Source organism: Lactuca saligna, chromosome 5 (assembly GCF_052625555.1).
Source record: "Lactuca saligna cultivar CGN05327 chromosome 5, ASM5262555v1, whole genome shotgun sequence".
In the NCBI taxonomy this organism is placed as follows: Eukaryota; Viridiplantae; Streptophyta; class Magnoliopsida; order Asterales; family Asteraceae; genus Lactuca; species Lactuca saligna.
Genome location: NC_136421.1, coordinates 30,849,419 through 30,868,277, shown reverse-complemented (window position 1 = coordinate 30,868,277; position 18,859 = coordinate 30,849,419). Strand labels below are relative to the sequence as shown.

At 33.3% G+C, this 18,859-nt stretch overlaps 2 protein-coding genes across 4 annotated transcripts; one reads left to right on the top strand and one right to left on the bottom strand.

Annotated features, from left to right (window-relative positions):
- Positions 1–5,745: 5,745 nt before the first annotated feature.
- Positions 5,746–8,539, top strand: LOC144998040 (HIPL1 protein-like). 3 transcript variants are annotated; one of them, XM_078957877.1, is made up of 7 exons: positions 5,746–5,943; positions 6,563–6,724; positions 6,845–7,086; positions 7,169–7,385; positions 7,468–7,649; positions 7,726–7,967; positions 8,063–8,539. In XM_078957877.1, the coding sequence occupies exons 2-7, from the start codon at positions 6,673–6,675 to the stop codon at positions 8,448–8,450; spliced, it is 1,323 nt and encodes a 440-aa protein (XP_078814003.1). In that variant the 5' UTR covers positions 5,746–5,943; positions 6,563–6,672; the 3' UTR covers positions 8,451–8,539. The 3 variants fall into 3 exon arrangements, with proteins under 3 accessions (XP_078814003.1, XP_078814002.1, XP_078814004.1); XM_078957876.1 differs by having other exon boundaries at positions 6,563–7,086; XM_078957878.1 differs by lacking the exon at positions 5,746–5,943 and adding an exon at positions 6,350–6,472 and having other exon boundaries at positions 6,605–7,086.
- Positions 8,540–11,192: 2,653 nt separating this feature from the next.
- LOC145045168 (uncharacterized) lies at positions 11,193–17,879 on the bottom strand. The gene is made up of 15 exons (XM_078993508.1): positions 16,977–17,879; positions 16,410–16,877; positions 16,167–16,306; positions 15,654–16,052; positions 13,397–15,568; positions 13,239–13,309; positions 13,074–13,177; positions 12,736–12,970; positions 12,558–12,642; positions 12,358–12,491; positions 12,185–12,266; positions 12,028–12,115; positions 11,811–11,965; positions 11,336–11,724; positions 11,193–11,236 (listed from the first exon to the last, which is right to left on the bottom strand). The coding sequence occupies exons 1-15, from the start codon at positions 17,877–17,879 to the stop codon at positions 11,193–11,195; spliced, it is 5,469 nt and encodes a 1,822-aa protein (XP_078849634.1).
- Positions 17,880–18,859: the final 980 nt, after the last annotated feature.

Here is an 18,859-nt window from a genome sequence, read left to right as displayed (position 1 = left end):
CTTAATTTTGACCCGAGAAGACGGCACTGATTTCAATGATCTTCTTTACTTAATTGTGGTTCGGTTTTTGAACAATAACCAAACCAAACACCCCTATACAAACCTCTAAATGGCACAACACTAGCTATATGATTTGTCATACTATAAAGACTTAATATAGCATATATTTTTACAATGGGCCATGAGATATTTACTGTTTTCTATTTTTTTCTTCTTAATAATTCCCTTTGAAGCTTAGTTGTGGGCTTCCACATTAGTTTAAAACATGCCGTAATCAAAAGCCGAGTAGAAAGTATTCTACCGTAGAGTTAACAATGTAGATAGGAAATGACAATTAAAATAAAAAATGATGAAAAGGTAAAATGTAAAGAAATATGCACTTTTTTTAATCATATGCGTCAAAAGGCATCTGTATAGTTCCGATTTTTTTTTTTGACAATAATTAACATATTTTATCGAGATTTTTTTTACTCAAGAGGTTTGATCGCAAGATCTCGAATCAACATGTTGGTTTTATGATATATATCTGTATCGAGCATGATACCAAAGCTCTTATTTTTTTTTTTGTAAACTTTCTTGGTAGATGGGTAATAAATGTATGCCTCAAAATAAAACTTTATTTATGCATAACTGAGATGTCTCATTTAGAGGAGAGAGCGGTTTATGAAGATCCCTAACAAAAGTACATCAATATTTTTTTTTGAACATAATGATTTTTATTAACATATGAACATTTTTATAGGATATGAAAAGCAATTTACAGCATACGAAAGAAACTTCCTTAATATTGGATTTTTTGTTTTTCAATATTTTTTTTTGTTGGGACCTACCAAAAACCAATTCGGCAGCGAATAGTGAACTTTGTCAGTGGTTTATTGCGAAATTAATTGTTTTTTTGTGTAAAAAAAGTAAAATAAAGGTTATTTAATGGCAAAACAAAAACTATAATTACTAACTTAATGTTTTTCTCATATTATTTATGTCAAAATTAGCTTCTGTTCAAGACTGGCATAATTCAACTGTTTAGATCACACAATCCCTCTCTATATTTCTGTTTCAATTTTGTTAAAAACGTTTTGCTTGTTTGGAAACAAAGCATTTTTCATACCAAAATCCTTTTCACCTTATATTATTGTTCCAAAATAATTAATTATATATTTTATAAAATTTCATTTAAATATAATAATATATATATAACTGAAAATATATAGTACCATAACATTTTTATTTATTCATAGATATATTGTTACCATATGTTTTAATTATTTTGGGTTGTATATATTGTAAAAGGGGAAGAATTAAACAAGAGTGGACATGTAAGTTGTAACTTGGTATCCATTTCAAGCTTTCATCAGTTGTAAAGCTCATATGGGGTTGATGTTAAATGACCATTATCACCATGTCATAGCATCGCCTGACACCTGTGGCCTGAGTGTTAGGTGAGGATAAAAATGAATAAGGTCATTGTATGAGATTTCACTCCCCTTGTACTTAGATTATACGCCCTCATATGTACATGTGTATGCAATTTATCTATATACTCTTATTTATATTATACAACTTTTATAATATAAATCAACTGAAAATATACTTACCATTTAATATTCAATAAGATAATTCATGTCATAAAATAGTTCTGATTTGTTTCCACCTAATTAATTAAATAGATCAACGTCTTTATATAATCAACTAGCTCGTTTCTTATTTCACAAAACATCTATCTAAAAAAGATATAGTCATATAAATCAACGTTTTTATATATTTTTATCTGGTTTCCAGAAGTAGCTAAAAAACTAATTAGTTTTTACAAACATAATTTATACTTAATCTGGATGGTTTATGATTTATGGACAAAATATAAATTAAAGCTATGTACTTGGTTTTTATTTATATACCATATTGCAAAATCATTATTTAAGTATGCGAAAATGACTTAAAAGCCCAACAAAGTTTTCAAACCGTTTAAAAAACCCCAATCATGTTTTGTTTGTTCAAAAAAACCCAACAAACTTAACATTTTATCTAAAAAGCCCAACTAAGTTACACTTTCTCGAAAGTCAAATAAGAGAAACAGATGACGTGACTTATTACCGTATCGGAAAAATGACTTGTTAGACCAACGAAGTTTCCAAAACGTTTAAAGAACTCCAATCATGTTTTGACTGTTAAAAAAAAACCCAACGAACTTAAACAAAACAAAATTGAAATTTTCTGAATGGTTTGAAACTTTGTTGGACTTTTTAGATAAAAGGTTAAGTTCGTTGGATTTTCTTGAACAGACAAAACATGATTGAGGTTTTTTGAATGGTTTGAAAACTTCATTGGACTTTTAAGTCATTTTCCCTTTTAAGTATCTATGTTATAAAAACCTGACACCTAACTTTTAATAAGCGTGTCACTTATTTACTTAACATAGTTTAAAATTTAATTAAAAACTTATAACATAAACAACTAAACATTCATCTTCACAAAACTTTCCAAAAATAAATTTAGTTGAAAGCAAAAAGAAAAAAAAATATGCAATTTGTCGTATTATTTTGTGACTACATAGTACTAACCTATTTATTACTGAGTAAAAGAATTATTTTTTTTCTGTCATCATATTATATTATTGTACATTATGTATTAAATAAAAAGTTCTACATAAAATTTTCATAAATAATATATTTAACCAAATTTCAACATTGTGGTACTCCTATAGTCCTATTTAAGTTCCATGCATCTTATTATCACCAAACATCAACCGTTCACAAAATTTTTGCTAACCACTTTCACTCAACAAACCGAACCAAAATGACCCTCAAGGGTGCGACCACCCAAGCATGTGCCGCCTGCAAATACCAACGCAAGCGGTGCACCCCTGACTGCACCCTTGCACCACACTTCCGACCCGAACACCCACTGGTCTTTAAAAACGCACACAAGCTTTTTGGTGTAAAGAACATCTTAAAAATCCTCGAACAAATCGAACCACACCATAAAACCCAAGCCATGCGGTCCATAATCTATGAAGCTAACATGCGAGACCAGTTCCCAGTTTACGGTTGTCTCACTGCAATCCACGAACTTCAGTACCAAATAAGACAAGCAGAGGAGGAGCTGCATGATGTACTCACTCTACTTGCCTTTTGTAAACAGTGTCATCAAAAGCAACATGCGACAAACTTGTCCAATGTTGTATCCCATGATTCGTTACAACTTGGCATGACTGTAGTGCAACCAGATAATGCACCACTCACATGTTGTCGACAGACTGCAGCAACTCTTGCTCATGAAATCATACATGACCATGAGGAAATGTTCCCGGTCTTTGATAATATTGAAAACTGCAGTCATAAATAGGTTCGGAGGAGTAAATAAATCGACAATAACGACCATTAAGTGTTGGCTTCTACGAAGAATGTATGTATATGCATGTTTTAATGGGTTTTTGGTGATTGTCTATACATGCATGTATGTATATGCTATATGTAATTTGGGGTTCGTTTAAATGATTCAAATCTTGTTTAAGATAACGTTAAAGTTTTCTATATATATGATTTATATTTATATTTTTCGATAAACTATTAGTGTCCTATACTAATCCGCTTCTATATATGTTACGTTGAAGTCTATATTTTTATAGTGATAGTAGTATATCACATATTATATACCTAACTAACATGGTATCAAAGCTAACTTTTAGCATGTGGATACTTAAAAACTTCTTTGTATTTAATTTTATGCTAGAATTGTTATAGTTTTAAAAAATCAAAATACACAATCTTATTTTATGTTCATACAAGACATAATCTTATTTTATGTTTTATTAAATCGATTTATGTTTATTAAGTCACTTGATTACCTAATAAAAAATCTAACATTTAAATATAAGTGGGGTATAAAATAAAATGTTACCAAATGTAGGGATCAAATATGACAAAGTTTGAAAAAAGATGAGAGAATAATAAATGTTTGGGAATATGACTTATCAAGGTAATTAACTTTTCGGTACGTTCACATCTGGGTAGCTATCTTTTTTTTGTACATATGTAGGTAACAAACTTTTTGGAAGTGTTCACATATGATCATTATGACCTGCTATAGCAGGTTAAATCCTAGATATGAACGTTTTCAACAAGTTTGTTACTTAGATGTGTACAAAAAAAATAATTACCCAAATATGAACAAAACGAAAAGTAAAAATTAAATTACATGAATGGTCCCTATGGTTTGGGGGAATTTGTGGTTTTGGTCGCTAACTTATTTTTTTAACTTAAATGGTCCCTACTGTTTATTTTTGTTGTGCGTTTGGTCCCCGTCTTACCTAAAAATACAATTGTGCCCTTATTAATTTATTTTTTTAATTAATTTTCTTATCTATGTATTTATTTTTTACATATTTATAAAAATTAATAGACCACACATATTTGTATCTCATCGGATGATCCCTAGTATTTATTTTTTAATTAATTTAATTTTTTAACTCGGATGGTCCCTACTATTTAATTTTGTTACGAACTTGGTCTCTGTCTTACCTAAAAAGACTATTGTGCCCTTATTAATTTTTTTTAATTAGTTTTCTTGTTTATGTATTTATGCTTTATATGTTTAAGAAAAATTAGTAGACCTCACATATCTGTATCTCCTCACCATCCCATCTTTCATCATTCTCAACTTCTATTTATTTTTCATCTTTAGTGATATCGATATCTTCATCATCACTTCTTTTTTCGGTCCTTCAACTCCGTCGAATCAACACCACAACCCACTAAAGATGAAGAGACAGTAGGTTATGGTGTTGGTTCGTCAAAGTTGAAGTACCAAAAAAAAAAAAAGACGGTGAAGACGTCGATGTTACTAAAGATGGAAAATAAATAGAAGATTGGGAGGATCAGAGATGAGATGGTGAATGGTAAGACTCAAATTAAATTTCTCAAATGTGGTTTCAGGTTTACGGTGATGAGATACATATATGTGGGGTATATTAATTTTTTTATAAAAAATAAATACATAAATAAGAAAATTAATTAAAAAAATTAATAAGGGAAAAATAGTATTTTTAGATAAGACAGAGAGCAAACGCGTAACAAAAATAACAGTAAGGATTATCCGAGTTAAAAAAAAAATTAATTAAAAATAAACAGTAGAGATCATCCGAGGAGATACAAATATGTGTGGTCTATTAATTTTTGTAAATATGTAAAAAATAAATACATAGATAATAAAATTAATTTAAAAAATAAATTAATAAGGGCACAATAGTTTTTTTAGGTAAGATGGGGACCAAACACGCAACAAAAATAAGCAGTTGGGACCATTTAAGTTAAAAAAAAATAAATTAGCGACCAAAACCACAAATTCCTCCAAACCACAGGGACCATTCATGTAATTTAATTTTTAATTTTCGTTTTGTTCATATTTGGGTAACTATTTTTTTTGTACACATCTAGGTAACAAACTTGTTGAATGCGTTCACATCTAGGATTTAACCTGCTATAGCAGATCATAATGATCATATGTGAACACTTCCAAAAAGTTTGTTACCTAGATATATACTAAAAAAAAAAATACTTACCCAGATGTTAACATACCAAAAAGTTAATTACCTTGATAAATCGTATTCCCTAAATATTTCAAGAAACCTCTCAACAAAGTTTTTGTTCTTTAATGTTAATTTTTTTCCTTCCAAAAACCCATCAAATAGTAATTTAAAAAAAAAAAAAAAAAAAAAAAAAAAAACTATGATTAAAGATGTTCTAATGTTGATGAAAGACGAGAGACCACGGGACAACCATTTTATGATTGACGCCAAGCCAATCGGTACGATTAACGACGTTCAACTGACCGGAGGCGGAGATGGCCGTCGACTGGTGACGCAACTCTCAAGGCGGAGGTAGGAGGAGTACAGTCCTCCTGTCTACGCAGAGGCGGAATGAGAGTATGGTTCAACCAATTGGCTAGGTAATTAACTACTACGCATTTCAGTATGCTAATTCAGAATGTTCTAGAAAAGCTACTAGACCATATACTTAGTCTCGGTGAAAATGAAGAACATTCTTCCATTGTTGAAGAAACGTGGCTGTGTCGGGAAATTACCAGCACAATATCTCCCAAATCCGGACCTAGGGTTTCTCTGTTTGTGTTTATTAATTTGTCAGCCTTCGTTAGTCTTATGCACTAGAATCTAGGCGAGACTGTGCTTGAGATTGCTGCTTTTGCACAACTTAGAACGTTGTGCTTGTTAATCGTGGACTTGAGATCAAAAAAAGGGTAATCTGGATGCAATCAAGTGATCATTGCTTATTAAAGAATAATATATCTAATCAGACATTCATCTGTTTTAACTTTTAATGTCAACCTCAAGAACTCCTTTGACGTTTCATTGTTCAAATGTCATTGCATGGAATCATTGATATCCTCTTCATCTTCATTCTCTTGCTTCTTCTTCATCATTCTTCTCCATCTCCAATTTGCACCAACTCAAGTCTGATTCTACTTCTCTCTTTACATCTATCCGATTATGTTCATCTTAAGGTTTAATATTCTTTAATCTGTGTTGTTTTCTGGTTTTGCTAAACAGGCCAATTGAAGCCATGTTCTGATAATGGAACCAACTGTTGCGACTCAAATGACCTTCAACCTCCTAAAGGTCTATGTCTTGAAAAACTTGGAAACAGTTCCTATGTCCACATGGCTCCACACCCTGATGGCTCAAACCGAGTTTTTGTCTGCAACCAACAAGGTAAGATATGGTTAGCCATGGTTCCTGAAGTGAATGGTGGTTCCACTTTCACCCAAAGTTTACTGATAGACGAATCAGACCCTTTTCTTGATTTAAGTGATCAAGTTCAATTCGCAACAGAAATGGGACTCATGAGCATGGCATTCCATCCAAACTTCACCACTAATGGCAGATTCTTTGTTGCTTATAACTGTGATAAGTTTCAACAACCTGGATGTGAAGGCAGATGTTCATGTAATACAGATGTAAATTGTGATCCTTCAAAAGTCACATCTCTTCAAGAAACTTCCCCTTGTCAGTTTCACATTGTAGTTTCAGAGTTCACTACAAATGGCACAACCACTTCTTCAAAACTTTCATGGGTAAGTAATTATAAACTTGATTTGTGTGTTTTTGTAAATATAGCCACACTTTGACTTTTAAAAAGTCAAATCTTGTGTACAGAAGGGGCGTGTGAATTCAGTTGAAGTGAGAAGGATTTTCACAATGGGGCTTCCATTCGAAGCATATCATGCTGGGCAGATTCTTTTTGGCCCTGATGATGGATTTTTGTATTTCATGATTGGTGATGCTTCACATGATAACGATCCATACAATTTTGCACAAAACAAAAAATCATTACTTGGAAAGATACTAAGGCTCAACATCGACATCATCCCAAGTAAAAAAAAAACATATCTTTATTATCGATTTATCTCCACAAACAAAGTTTCTCACATTAGGGTATATCTGTCATTTTTCAGGCGAAGAAGAAATAAGCAGGCTTGGTTTATGGGGAAACTATTCAATCCCAAAAGACAATCCATACACCACCACAGATAAACAACTTGGGCCTGAAATTTGGGCCATGGGTTTCAGTAACCCGTGGAGGTGCAGTTTTGATTCAGAAAGAGCTTCTGTTTTCATATGTGGAGACATTGGGAAGGTATTTTTTTATTTTTATAAACATATAAATTTTGTGGGTATAAGTTATAACACCAGATTATAATATTTATTTATAGAATCAATACGAAGAGATTGATGTAATCAAGAAAGGCGGGAATTACGGGTGGCGTGTTTACGAGGGTCCGGATCCAGTACATGTACCCTATGCTCCTGGAGGGTACACCCCACCAAGCTCCATAACTCCTGTATTTCCTGTAGCAGGATATGGTCATGATAGTGTTGATACAAAGAAAGGTCCTGCTTCAATTATGGCTGGCTATATTTACCGATCTGCCACTGATCCATGCTTGTATGGCTGGTTAGTAATACTAATAATATGCTTGGTTGAATAAAGATAGGGATAGTTAGGTAATTTCATATATATATTTATATTTTCTTTAAAAACTTTTGCAGGTATATATACTCGGATTTATATAATTATGCGATATGGGCAGCTATTGAAACGGGTAAAAACAGTGAGAGTTTCAAGAGTTTTAGTGTTGGTTTTGGGTGTGCACATGACTCACCCATGCAATGTGGGTTCAAGCCAGGGGTGCACCAGGTTCCTGATTTGGGGTATGTGGTGTCATTTAGTGAAGATAATAATAAAGATTTGTATCTGTTGACAACTAGTGGTGTGTATAGAGTTGCTGCCCCGAGTCGATGTGGCTACCCTTGCTCCAAGGAAAGATATTTGAATTTGACGAAAATGCCCTCGTCTGGAACGTTATTGTTAATGGCTGCGGATTTAGTGGCATCTTTTGTCTCTTTTATGCTGTTTGTTTTGTTATTGATTTCTTGATGGAAAACAAGATATTTTGTTTAATTTATGCAGATATGTTGACGTGTACCAAATTGATCTTTAATCGGAAAAGCATAAATTGTATTTTAGTCGTTGTGGTTTTTTTATTTAACGAATTAGTTGACTGCAAATGGTTATCGATTATTTGGAGATGTCATTGGTGGAGGCATATCATATCATATAAATTATGAAATACTAGTGCTAAACAAGTGGAATGGAATTTAATTTGATGAAAACTACACGATTAAAATTTTGCTAGTAACAAATGACGTCTCTGAGTCGAAGATAAGAACTTGAAATCTTGTGTCGTGTGATTTAAGAAACTCCGAAATAACCAAAAAACGAAGATACGAGTGTCTGTGGAGGCTAAATACCAAGGTCCATAAGTATCCTAGTCACCTTGTATGTTGTATAGATTTTGTTTTTTGATCATTATTTGTTTTTACCTACCTCCCACTTATATGTTTGTATTGGTTTTTTTTTTTCTATGTATGTTTTGTTGTTCACATCAACTTACTCTTCCGTTAAAAACCTATAAGGTTTATATGCTTTGATCATGATTTATTTTTCATTTTGCTCATTGACTTACTCTTCCCTTGTTTACCTCATTTTCTAGGTCCTTGTTTTCGCTCCTGTCGAAGATCTTCTATGTGATGTTGTCGCTCTACCCTAATGGAGACACAACTGTTAACATACACCTCCTCTAGCTCTTTAATGGGAATTTCAAAATGCCAAGAGTCTAAAGAATTTTGAAGCGTGGTTTAGTTGGAAAGACTTGAATTCCTGATAAATTTTATACGTGTTAGATTCTTAAATAAATTAGGTTTATTAACTGAAAATACTAAATTTTGTCCACTTTATAGGACGAAGGCTTTCATGTTAATCAATTGAAACTAGATGGAATCAACTGCGCCTATTGGCGCTAATTCAGGACTTTTTTTGGCTTACAACTTATAAATATAGTACTGAAAGATGGATTATATTGATAATTATTAGATATATGGATGTTTGTCTTCTGGAAGTTTTTTTTTATATCTTCTTTGATTTTGTTGATCAGCTCCTCGTATTTCTTCTCCATATCTTGCATGGCCCTCATTGCCAGGTAGTTATCGTAGCATGTGTTGATCTTTGGGTAGTTTTCTATAAAGTGTGTTTGTGTTTGAGGTACATTATGTAATTTATAGAGTGTTTTTAAGAAAATTTGTAATATTAGCCGACACGTGTTGCAGAAAATGTGTGATGAGTAATCTCCTAATTAATGACGTGTTTTTCATATGTGCAAGTGTACTTGGAGGTTAGGCCTTCGAAATTTAATTGATTTTGGTTGTTTTAATATTTAGACGTATTTTAATAGATGAAGTTATTTTATTTATAAATAATATGTTGTAATGGTTACACTTCCTGTTTACATTGTCGTATATACATAACACAAGTAATATTTGAAGTCTACGAAATCGTTAATAGATAAAGTTATTTTATTTATGAACATTCTAACGGTTACACTTCCTGTTTACATTGTTGTATATACATAACACGTCTAATATTTTAATACTAGGAAATCGGGTCTTCAGTCGGAGGGTGTGTCTTTCATGCCACGTTTGTACTTGCCAATTCTTTTGTGGATTGTTCCCAACATGAAGGAGATGTTGTCCTGTATGGACTGATCTTCTGTTTTTGCTTTCTCAAAGATGTTATGCAGTGTTTGAACATCTACGTCGTCGGGGTGATTCGCTATGTATAATACAATATTTTCGTCGATGCAGAAACTCTCTTCTAGTCTAGATTGGATTGCTTCAAGTATATCACCGATTTCCCTAAGGAAATCGATCATGATGGTCAAACTTTTGTTGTAATCGCTGTTATTCATTCTGGGTATATTGTTTTTAATGGCTCGTTATGGCATTTATTTATAGAAGAGACAATGTATGTGTGTGGTGGATTGAGTGATAGTATTAGAGTTGGATGTATGATAATTTTTCGTAGCTATAGCATGGCTTAGTATGCAGCATGCGTTGTCAAGTTGTTTGTTAAACAACGTGGCCAGGTATGATTTTCGTGTGTAAAGATTATATATATGATTTAATTTAAATCCTGGATAAGGGTCAATAGTGGACAGATAATGACTACTTTTGTTTTTAATAAAAATAACGATTTATATAACGTTTTAAAAGTATGATATATTTCCAAGATAACAGTGAATTATAGATAGGGAGGAGTTTAATTCTTAGCTGTGTGCAGATGTGTTTAATGGTGTGTTGATGTCTATGTGGTAGTCATAGACTTTGCAGGTAATCATGACATATGGAAGGTTAAATAGAAATTATGAAATACTGTGACATTTTGATAGCAGAGAGGTTGTGATAAAAATTATATTTGTTTTTAATATCAAAAAGGTTAGGATCGTTGAACTTTTTAAGTCAGGAGTTATACTATGTTGAAGGTCAATATATTTGTTACGCTTAAAGGTTGTATTAAATTAAAACATAGGGAAAGAAGGCCGATATAAAAAGTAAAGAGATAATCCTCTGTAAAGGTATTCCATTTTTAATATTTTAGTAAACGAAATTGTAAATTTTATTTGAAAATTTGTCATTTTTCTTATTTAAATTAAGGATATTTACTATCATAAAAAGCCAAATACCACAAAGTCTGAGACTAAAAAACATGTTTTCTGGACTTTAGTTTATACATATTATGCAAAACTGATAATGTCATCATTATCAATGTCGGAGGGGAGATGGATCATTCTATCTTGCGTGCACTTTTACGCTTTGTATTTGATGTGTCTGCAATAGTAAATTTCCACATATAATTATATACTTATTTGTTAACAAAAATGTAAGAGGTTACTTTGTAGTGTATGCAGATAATAGAGAAATATTTACCTTGGCTTTCAAATGGTAATGACCTTCTGACGTTTGCTCTACTGTGTTGAGGAACTGAAGAACAGTCTTTCTCGCTGTCTTTTGATGGAGATCGATGATGTGGTGCTGGTGTTGTTGGGTATGCTGTTTCCTGTGGGTTACTTTTTTCGATATCTGTAATCATAAAGCGAATGTTCGTATCTGTCGATGTGTTTGTGATACGAAGTTTCATTTTTTTGGCTATTCCTTGTACAGTAGTGGCAATTGCAGGTAGTTGTCCTCTACAGTTTATGTCATCGTCTGGTACAAGTTTATCAGCTGTAGAACCGAATAAGTCTTGTGCTGCGTTATCGGAGAGCAGAGCAACTATAGAATTATTTTCGTCTATAAGTGTTGCACTAAGCTTGAACCTGGGGTTTTGCATAGTAAATGTAGGTATAAAATCTATGATTTGGTTAAATATTTGTTAACATAAAAGTTATATATTTAGACTTACATTATAGTTGGTGCATTGATTATACCATCTGAAGGACAGAACCAACTTTTCCCCTGTTTAAAAGCTGGGATCTTGCAATTTGGACATTGAACTTGGTACCAACAATCAGAAAATACATACGCAGTTATGACAGCTTTTGTAGTGAAACTTTTGTTCTGCATAATAGATATGTTGTCATAATCTACATAATTTAAATTGCATTAATAAAAAAATATACCAGGAGTTCAGGATGACCTCTTTGTAATATGTCTCCTAATGGTGTTGGGATGTCGAAAAATATAGAGGAGTCACTAAACGTACGGAAACTGTACAATCGGGAAATTATATTAATCATTAACGAAATATTTACAATGTTTTTATATGCGTTAAAATACCTGTCCGTTAGAAGCGGTGTTTCTGGAATTGGTGGATTGATGTATAGGTGACTTGCACTGCTTGTTCCAAGTCTTAGGGAACCTTTAAATTACCAATTATACATAACATGAATGTAAAAAATATATTTGTTACAAGTTAATAGATGATATCAGAATAGTAAAAAAAAGTATACCATCATAGGTTGAAATCTTTATACTAGTTATCGCAACAACAACGGGAGCAACAGTATTTTCCAAACCAACAGCATCAAACTTTGAAGGTATGTTCGTGCATTCTTTCCATAAGCTTATTGCAATATCCTCGCCTCTAATGTTGGTATTTATAAAGCGTGTTAAAACCTTATGAAAATAATTATAAAAATACCTTACTTACAATTCATTCTTTAATATTAGTAATAGATATGGTTCTTTGTTTTTCTTCGTACACCTAATAAGTTTGCTGAAGACACCAATAAAATCTGCAAATGGAATTTAGTGGTTTACAAAAGTTATTAACGATTTATGTAAGTGTTTACTTTAAAAACGTGAATGCTGTATAAGTAAATGATAACCTGCATGTCGATCCACGTAATCTGCGATTTGTTTTTTAGTTATGAAAGTAAACCAGCATGCAGGAATTGTATGTGTGTCTTGGATAGATGTAATTGATGATGCCATTCCAGCAGCTATGTAGACCTCATTATCCAGCCATTTCTGATATCGGTCTGGAATTCCGCATGCATATTTTTCAATCGTATAGCATTTACTGGGAATTAGGACAGATTGTAAATATCCTTGGTCTTTTCGCTGACCCAAAATTTGAACAGCATCACCCTTATATAAATATTATGAATAAATTAGTATAAACTTGTGACAGAATAAGGAAAAATAAAATAATGGTATAACTTACATTTCTATCAACAGCTAAGAACCATGTTTCCTGAGTCCTTACTTGTGGAGTCCACATTCGCAATATTCGAAGCTGCAAACATGAATGAAACTCATATCTTGCATCTATATACATACCCCATAATAAAAATGTATATGTTGCATAAACTAAAGTATAGTTGTAGACCTGTATTGCTGTTCCTGGACATCCATAATGTAGATTGGAAACTGTTGTTACTGTTTGGGACATGGTTAAAACTGGAAAAGAAAAAAGTTAATACAACATTATTTTTTATTACATCTAAAAAGTTAACGTAATATGGTACAATAAAATGAATCAGATACAAGAAAAAAACAGAAACATTGTATATATGTTTAACCTCTGAGTTATTTATTTTTTGTAAGAAGTCTTTGAAAACAACATTTTTTGTAATGTTGTTTGTCGTTTTATCATCAGAATGCATAAGTATTTTAACTGCTTCTGGAGATGTGGCACGTGACAATGCAACATAAAGTTGGCCGTGTGTGAAAACAGGTTCCGGCAAATATATTCCAATTCTCGTTAAAGACTGACCTTGACTTTTGTTAATAGTCATACCATAACAAACTTTAACATGAAATTGCTTTCTTATGAATGTAAAAGGTATATCAGGAGCTTTATGAATAAATCTAATACGAGGCAGAAAAACCTTCTTCCCAATGTTGGTTCCAGTAATAATTGATGCCTCAATCACATTTGATAACAACTGTGAGACCATTAATCGTGTACCATTACACAAACCTTCTTTCTGATTTATATTTCGAATTAGCATTATAGGTGTGTTAATTTTTAATAAAAGTGAATGTGCAGGTATGCTTGGAAATGTAAGTCCATTAAGATATTCCAACGGATAAAATGTATTAAACTCTGTAGTCTGCTTCCCGTTAAATTCAATGCTGTCAGCACTCTCGTAAATCTTTGAAACCCCAGGAATTTTACGCATAACAATATCATTTATGTGTTGTATTGTTTCGTTTTTGGGACAAACTATTGCCCTGCCAGATAACATGCTTGTTGAGACATTGGTTTGAAAGATATCTCCATAAACAAAATTTATAAGGGAATCTAACCCGTTTTCCGATGGAGGTATAAGGAGTGACCTAGGGATTTCAATCCATTTAGTATTTATCCTATCAACAGTATCCATATTACCAATCCTACCATCTCCAACCTGAACCAGCCATGTCGCAAAATCTGATGCATTTAACTCTATTTTCGATGACATAGATGAATCCTTAAGTCTCATGTTGGCACTTAGTTTACATAATTTGAAATAGGGCCATAGATAGGAATTGGGTAGAGTTAGAGAAACTATCTCAGACGGTGTAGATTTTGGGGACACTGGCAATGTCTGTCGGAAGTCTCCTCCTAACAACATAGACATACCACCAAAAGTTTTTGCTTCACAGTCAAGTATATCTTTTAAAGAACGATCTAGACATTCAAAACAACGTCTATCACTCATTGGCGCCTCATCCCATATGATAATAGAAGTTTGCTTTAGCAACTCAGCAAGCATTGTGTGTTTTCTTATATTGCATGCGGTTTTTTCTGAAAAGTCTATTGGAATATTAAACCTGGAATGAGCTGTCCTTCCTGATGGAAGAAGCAAAGAAGCAATTCCTGAGGCAGCAACAGCTAGTGCTATTTTTCCTCTTGAACGGAAATAAGCAAGCAATGTATTCCACAAGAAAGTTTTGCCGGTTCCTCCATGACCATAAACAAATATAAGCACTTGTTGTTGTGTTTCCTCTGCAGAGCGAACGTCATTATACACCTGCAGCTGTGCATTATTCAGTAGTGGCAACATATGGTCATGAGTAGACATAAGAGCTGCCTTATTATAAGAACTTTCTTCTAGGAAGAGACGATTTTTTAACAGTGTGATGTTGCTATCTGTTAGTTTTGGTAGATGAAAGTCCAAAATAGATCGTGGTGGAGTAGACGACCTTAGTATGTGATCTAATTCAAATAAGACCAATTGTTGTATATGACTATCATCTATATTCAACTCAATAGTAGGATTTGATGACCGCATCCTATAAACTAAGTCATCACTCATTTTTCTCCATCCAATGTCCCACAAACACATGGGATCATTAACATCACATAAAAGCAGAAGATAACAGAAAAGAGACCGCAACTGAGATGAAGTCGCCCACTCAGAAGCTTGCACAAAAGCATCCATCCATTCTTTGTCATCTCCAATCAACCCTAATGCATTGCATGCACTACGGAAATCATCGTACATTACATCTGACACAGTGCGAAGCTCTTCATATGACTTACAACCTTTTTGGTGGGACAGCAACATCCTCAAGAAAAACAACTCTCCACCAGTTGGGTGGACAAATATAAGTCTACCAAGTGCACGGGAGTTTGAACGCCTTCTTCTTTTCCAACATTTTTCCCTGTCATCCCACCAATATTTCGTGGGGTAAGAGGCGTATGTAAGTTCGTGACCGGTTGAATCCCATCTATTCTTTTCAAACCAACCTAATACCAAAGGTGGGATTTTCGACTACCTCTTTGATTTGAGTATTTTCTTTAAAGAATACCGACTGCATATTCGACAAATGGACAGGAAGAATAATAACAGGGGGATCACGCTCATGAATAGGAAAATCAAGTATCCGCCATGTAGCCTCATGGGGACAGAGAAAACGCCCATCAATATAATTTTTTATCTCGTCAACAACTATACATTGTCCAGAGACAGACGTATCAGCACATTGAGTATCTTTCTGAACAACAAATCTGACCCGTTCCATTCCCTTCGATACATACTTGAACAGGTACTTAATCATCATATTCCACCCGCAATACTCAACATTAATATGTGCGTTGAAACGACTGGACAACCTCTTATTATACGGAACTATGTATCTGTTATCTATCTGTATACCACTCTGCAACATATGAAGTGAACTTGAATTTCTTTTATAATGAGCGTAGCCGTCCCTATCAAAAAACGTAGCAAAGACAAACGACTTAGGAAATTTTTTCTTGCAATTTCCATCCTTCATACAGGGCGCCTTAAAATTCAGCAAACCACATGGTCCGTGGACCATACACCTGGTAACAATTTCATATAATAGTGGCTCTGAAACAGGATCAGGCAACTCGGCAGTAATGTAATCATCAACTTTTGAAGGATCTTTTATCTTATGTGAGCCTTCAACCCATATAAGTATATGACAATGAGGCAACCCTCTCTTTTGAAATTCAATGGTATACAGATCTACAAAAAAATATACATACATATATATATATATATATATATATATATATATATAAATGTTAGAATAAAAAAAATACACAATTGTTATATAAATCAGCAAGACATAAGTTAGAAAGGAACTTACATGCTGAAACAGGGCCAAAAGTCTTATCAGATTTCAGATATGCAATGAATGCAGTGACTTTCATATGAAATACCCGTGAAATTATATCAGCTCTACTACCAACATCAGTTTGATGATGGGAATTCATATAACGTGTGATTTCTGGCCATCCAACATTGCACGTAAAAGTTATAAAGTACTGTGGATTCCCGTATTCCCGGCAGATAGAAAGAGCATCCTGATAGTGACTGTACATGTATCTTGGACCACCAACAAAAGATGGAGGCAAAAAAACACGCTTACCAACAGAACGACTTTCAGTATCACCACGTGAAAGTGCATCATAAATGCCACTAACATACGCTGATCTGAGTTGGCTCTGATTGTGTTCATAGAAATCAAGCCTTGACAATTCGATGCATGCATATGCATCCACCAGATACTGTTGAAACAGTCTACAAGAATTTAACAAAAGAGACCATACACCATTCCTTGCATGTATCTGATAACTATAATACATATTGATAGTAAGATTTCTAACCTTACTGCTTCTCTCATCATGAAGTTTTAAACGCGGAGACCAACCTGTTTCACCATACGGAAAAAGGACAGGATACTGCAAAGCCATATAGCTAGGATGAAGTTTGCTAATCCTGCGTGGAACACCACTCCTGGAATGTATAACTATGTCGTATGTACTGCCTATTGCGTCTTCACCAGCAACAATACAACCCAAAGTACCATGAGCTGGAGGTCCATATAAACGGCCAGGGACATCATTAAACAAACAAACCGCATAGTCAACCAAACTGTTTTCAACAGCAAGGTCTTTGGCAGTCTTAAAAGTCCTTACATACTCATTATGAATATTGAAAACACCCATAAGAGTTTCAACAATCATTGGATCTAAAGACTGACCGTCTTTCCTTTCAACTGCAGACAACCTATTCTGTAATTCATGTTCTGTATCTACAATATAAAGCTGTAAAAATCTAGGTCCTTTTTCATCAGGTATATCAAAGGCACCTATCCAATGACAAACCTGACCAGAAACCTTGAACACATAAGGACCAGCCGTTTTATTAACATCCTCATCAACTTTACCTCCAAAAGAGGTCATACTGAAGATATTATTATAACCCCTAATATTTTTTATAAAAGGGGGGAAATCATAAAGAGCCGTTAACAACTGAGGAGGTGCAAGCGAATACGGCAAGACTACAGAGCCAGACCTACAACAACGGCTATAAGCAGGACACTGTGGACGTGATAAATACTTAACCCTTTCATCAAACCAGAACAGAGCAGAACACGAAACACAAACAAAATTACAATCACCAATATCATCATAAGCAGGCAAAACAGGCAAAGAAGGTATCTCAGGAGGTAAAATACCAGCTAAACGTCTAGATAAGGGACGCTTGGAAGACAAAACTCTAGACATCAAATAAGTACATAACAGCAATTATAGATACCTAAATTTAAAAAAAAAAAAACAAAAAAAAAACACCCAACAACAAAAGAACATATAATCGCAAGATACCGGCAAACAGAAATTCAAAAGCGGCAATTAGAAAGCAAAATTAGAACGCAAGATGTAGCAAGAAGCCGACGTCTACTTAAAGTGATATACCGACAAACAGAAATCAAAAGCGCGAATTAGAAAGCAAAATTAGAACGCAAGATGTACCAAGAAGCCGACGTCTATCTACAATCACTTTAAGTCCATCTAGAATAACTTTAAGTCGGTTCTTTTAGGCATTAAGGCGGCCAAGGATAAAAAAAAAATATCCGGTGGTAAATGCATAAAGCAAGGAAAAAAGGGTAAATGAGAAATAAAAGTAACTCTAAAGCAAGCAGCCCGTGGCAAAAAGAGTAATTGAAGAAAACTTAAGTGGTAGAAATGAGAAAGCAAAAAAATTCCTATTCACGGCCCTTTTAAAGATTAATAATATATATAATAGTTGGACTATAAAATATTTCTATAAAATTTAAAAATGGTGTATTTTGATACGTTTTATGAAACTAGGTAGAGATGACTCCACGAGTTTGTCATGAATACTTTTACGCTTGTTTGTGTTATATTTGATATGTTTTAAGTGTTCAACATATGTAATTTATGATTATATCTGATGACAAGCTAAATCATAATAGAAACATAATGTTATATATTTTATTGTCCTAACTAAGATTTTTAATCCATAGTTTTGCTTGGATTAAAGTTCATAGGATCAAGACCTCATTTATGTCCCATACATAGATCAGACTTGGATATCCATCGACTACATTTATTTTAATAAAAGCATTGATAATTTTTATGATTTGAGAGGTCAAATATAAGAACTAGCGGTAAGATAATGACCTTTAAATTAGACCATTTAAGTTATATTATAATATTCAAGTAAGTAGAAAATGTAAAGTATA

Coding starts and splice junctions, on each gene's coding strand:
- LOC144998040 (XM_078957878.1), top strand. CDS start 6,373: ATGTCATTGCATGGAATCATTGATATCCTCTTCATCTTCATTCTCTTG. Junction 7,386..7,467: donor CAACATCGACATCATCCCAA/GTAAAAAAAAAA, acceptor GTCATTTTTCAG/GCGAAGAAGAAATAAGCAGG. Junction 7,650..7,725: donor TATGTGGAGACATTGGGAAG/GTATTTTTTTAT, acceptor ATTTATTTATAG/AATCAATACGAAGAGATTGA.
- LOC145045168 (XM_078993508.1), bottom strand. CDS start 17,879: ATGTCTAGAGTTTTGTCTTCCAAGCGTCCCTTATCTAGACGTTTAGCT. Junction 13,310..13,396: donor AATGTTTCTGTTTTTTTCTT/GTATCTGATTCA, acceptor TTTCTTTTCCAG/TTTTAACCATGTCCCAAACA. Junction 11,237..11,335: donor ATTACCATTTGAAAGCCAAG/GTAAATATTTCT, acceptor TTACTATTGCAG/ACACATCAAATACAAAGCGT.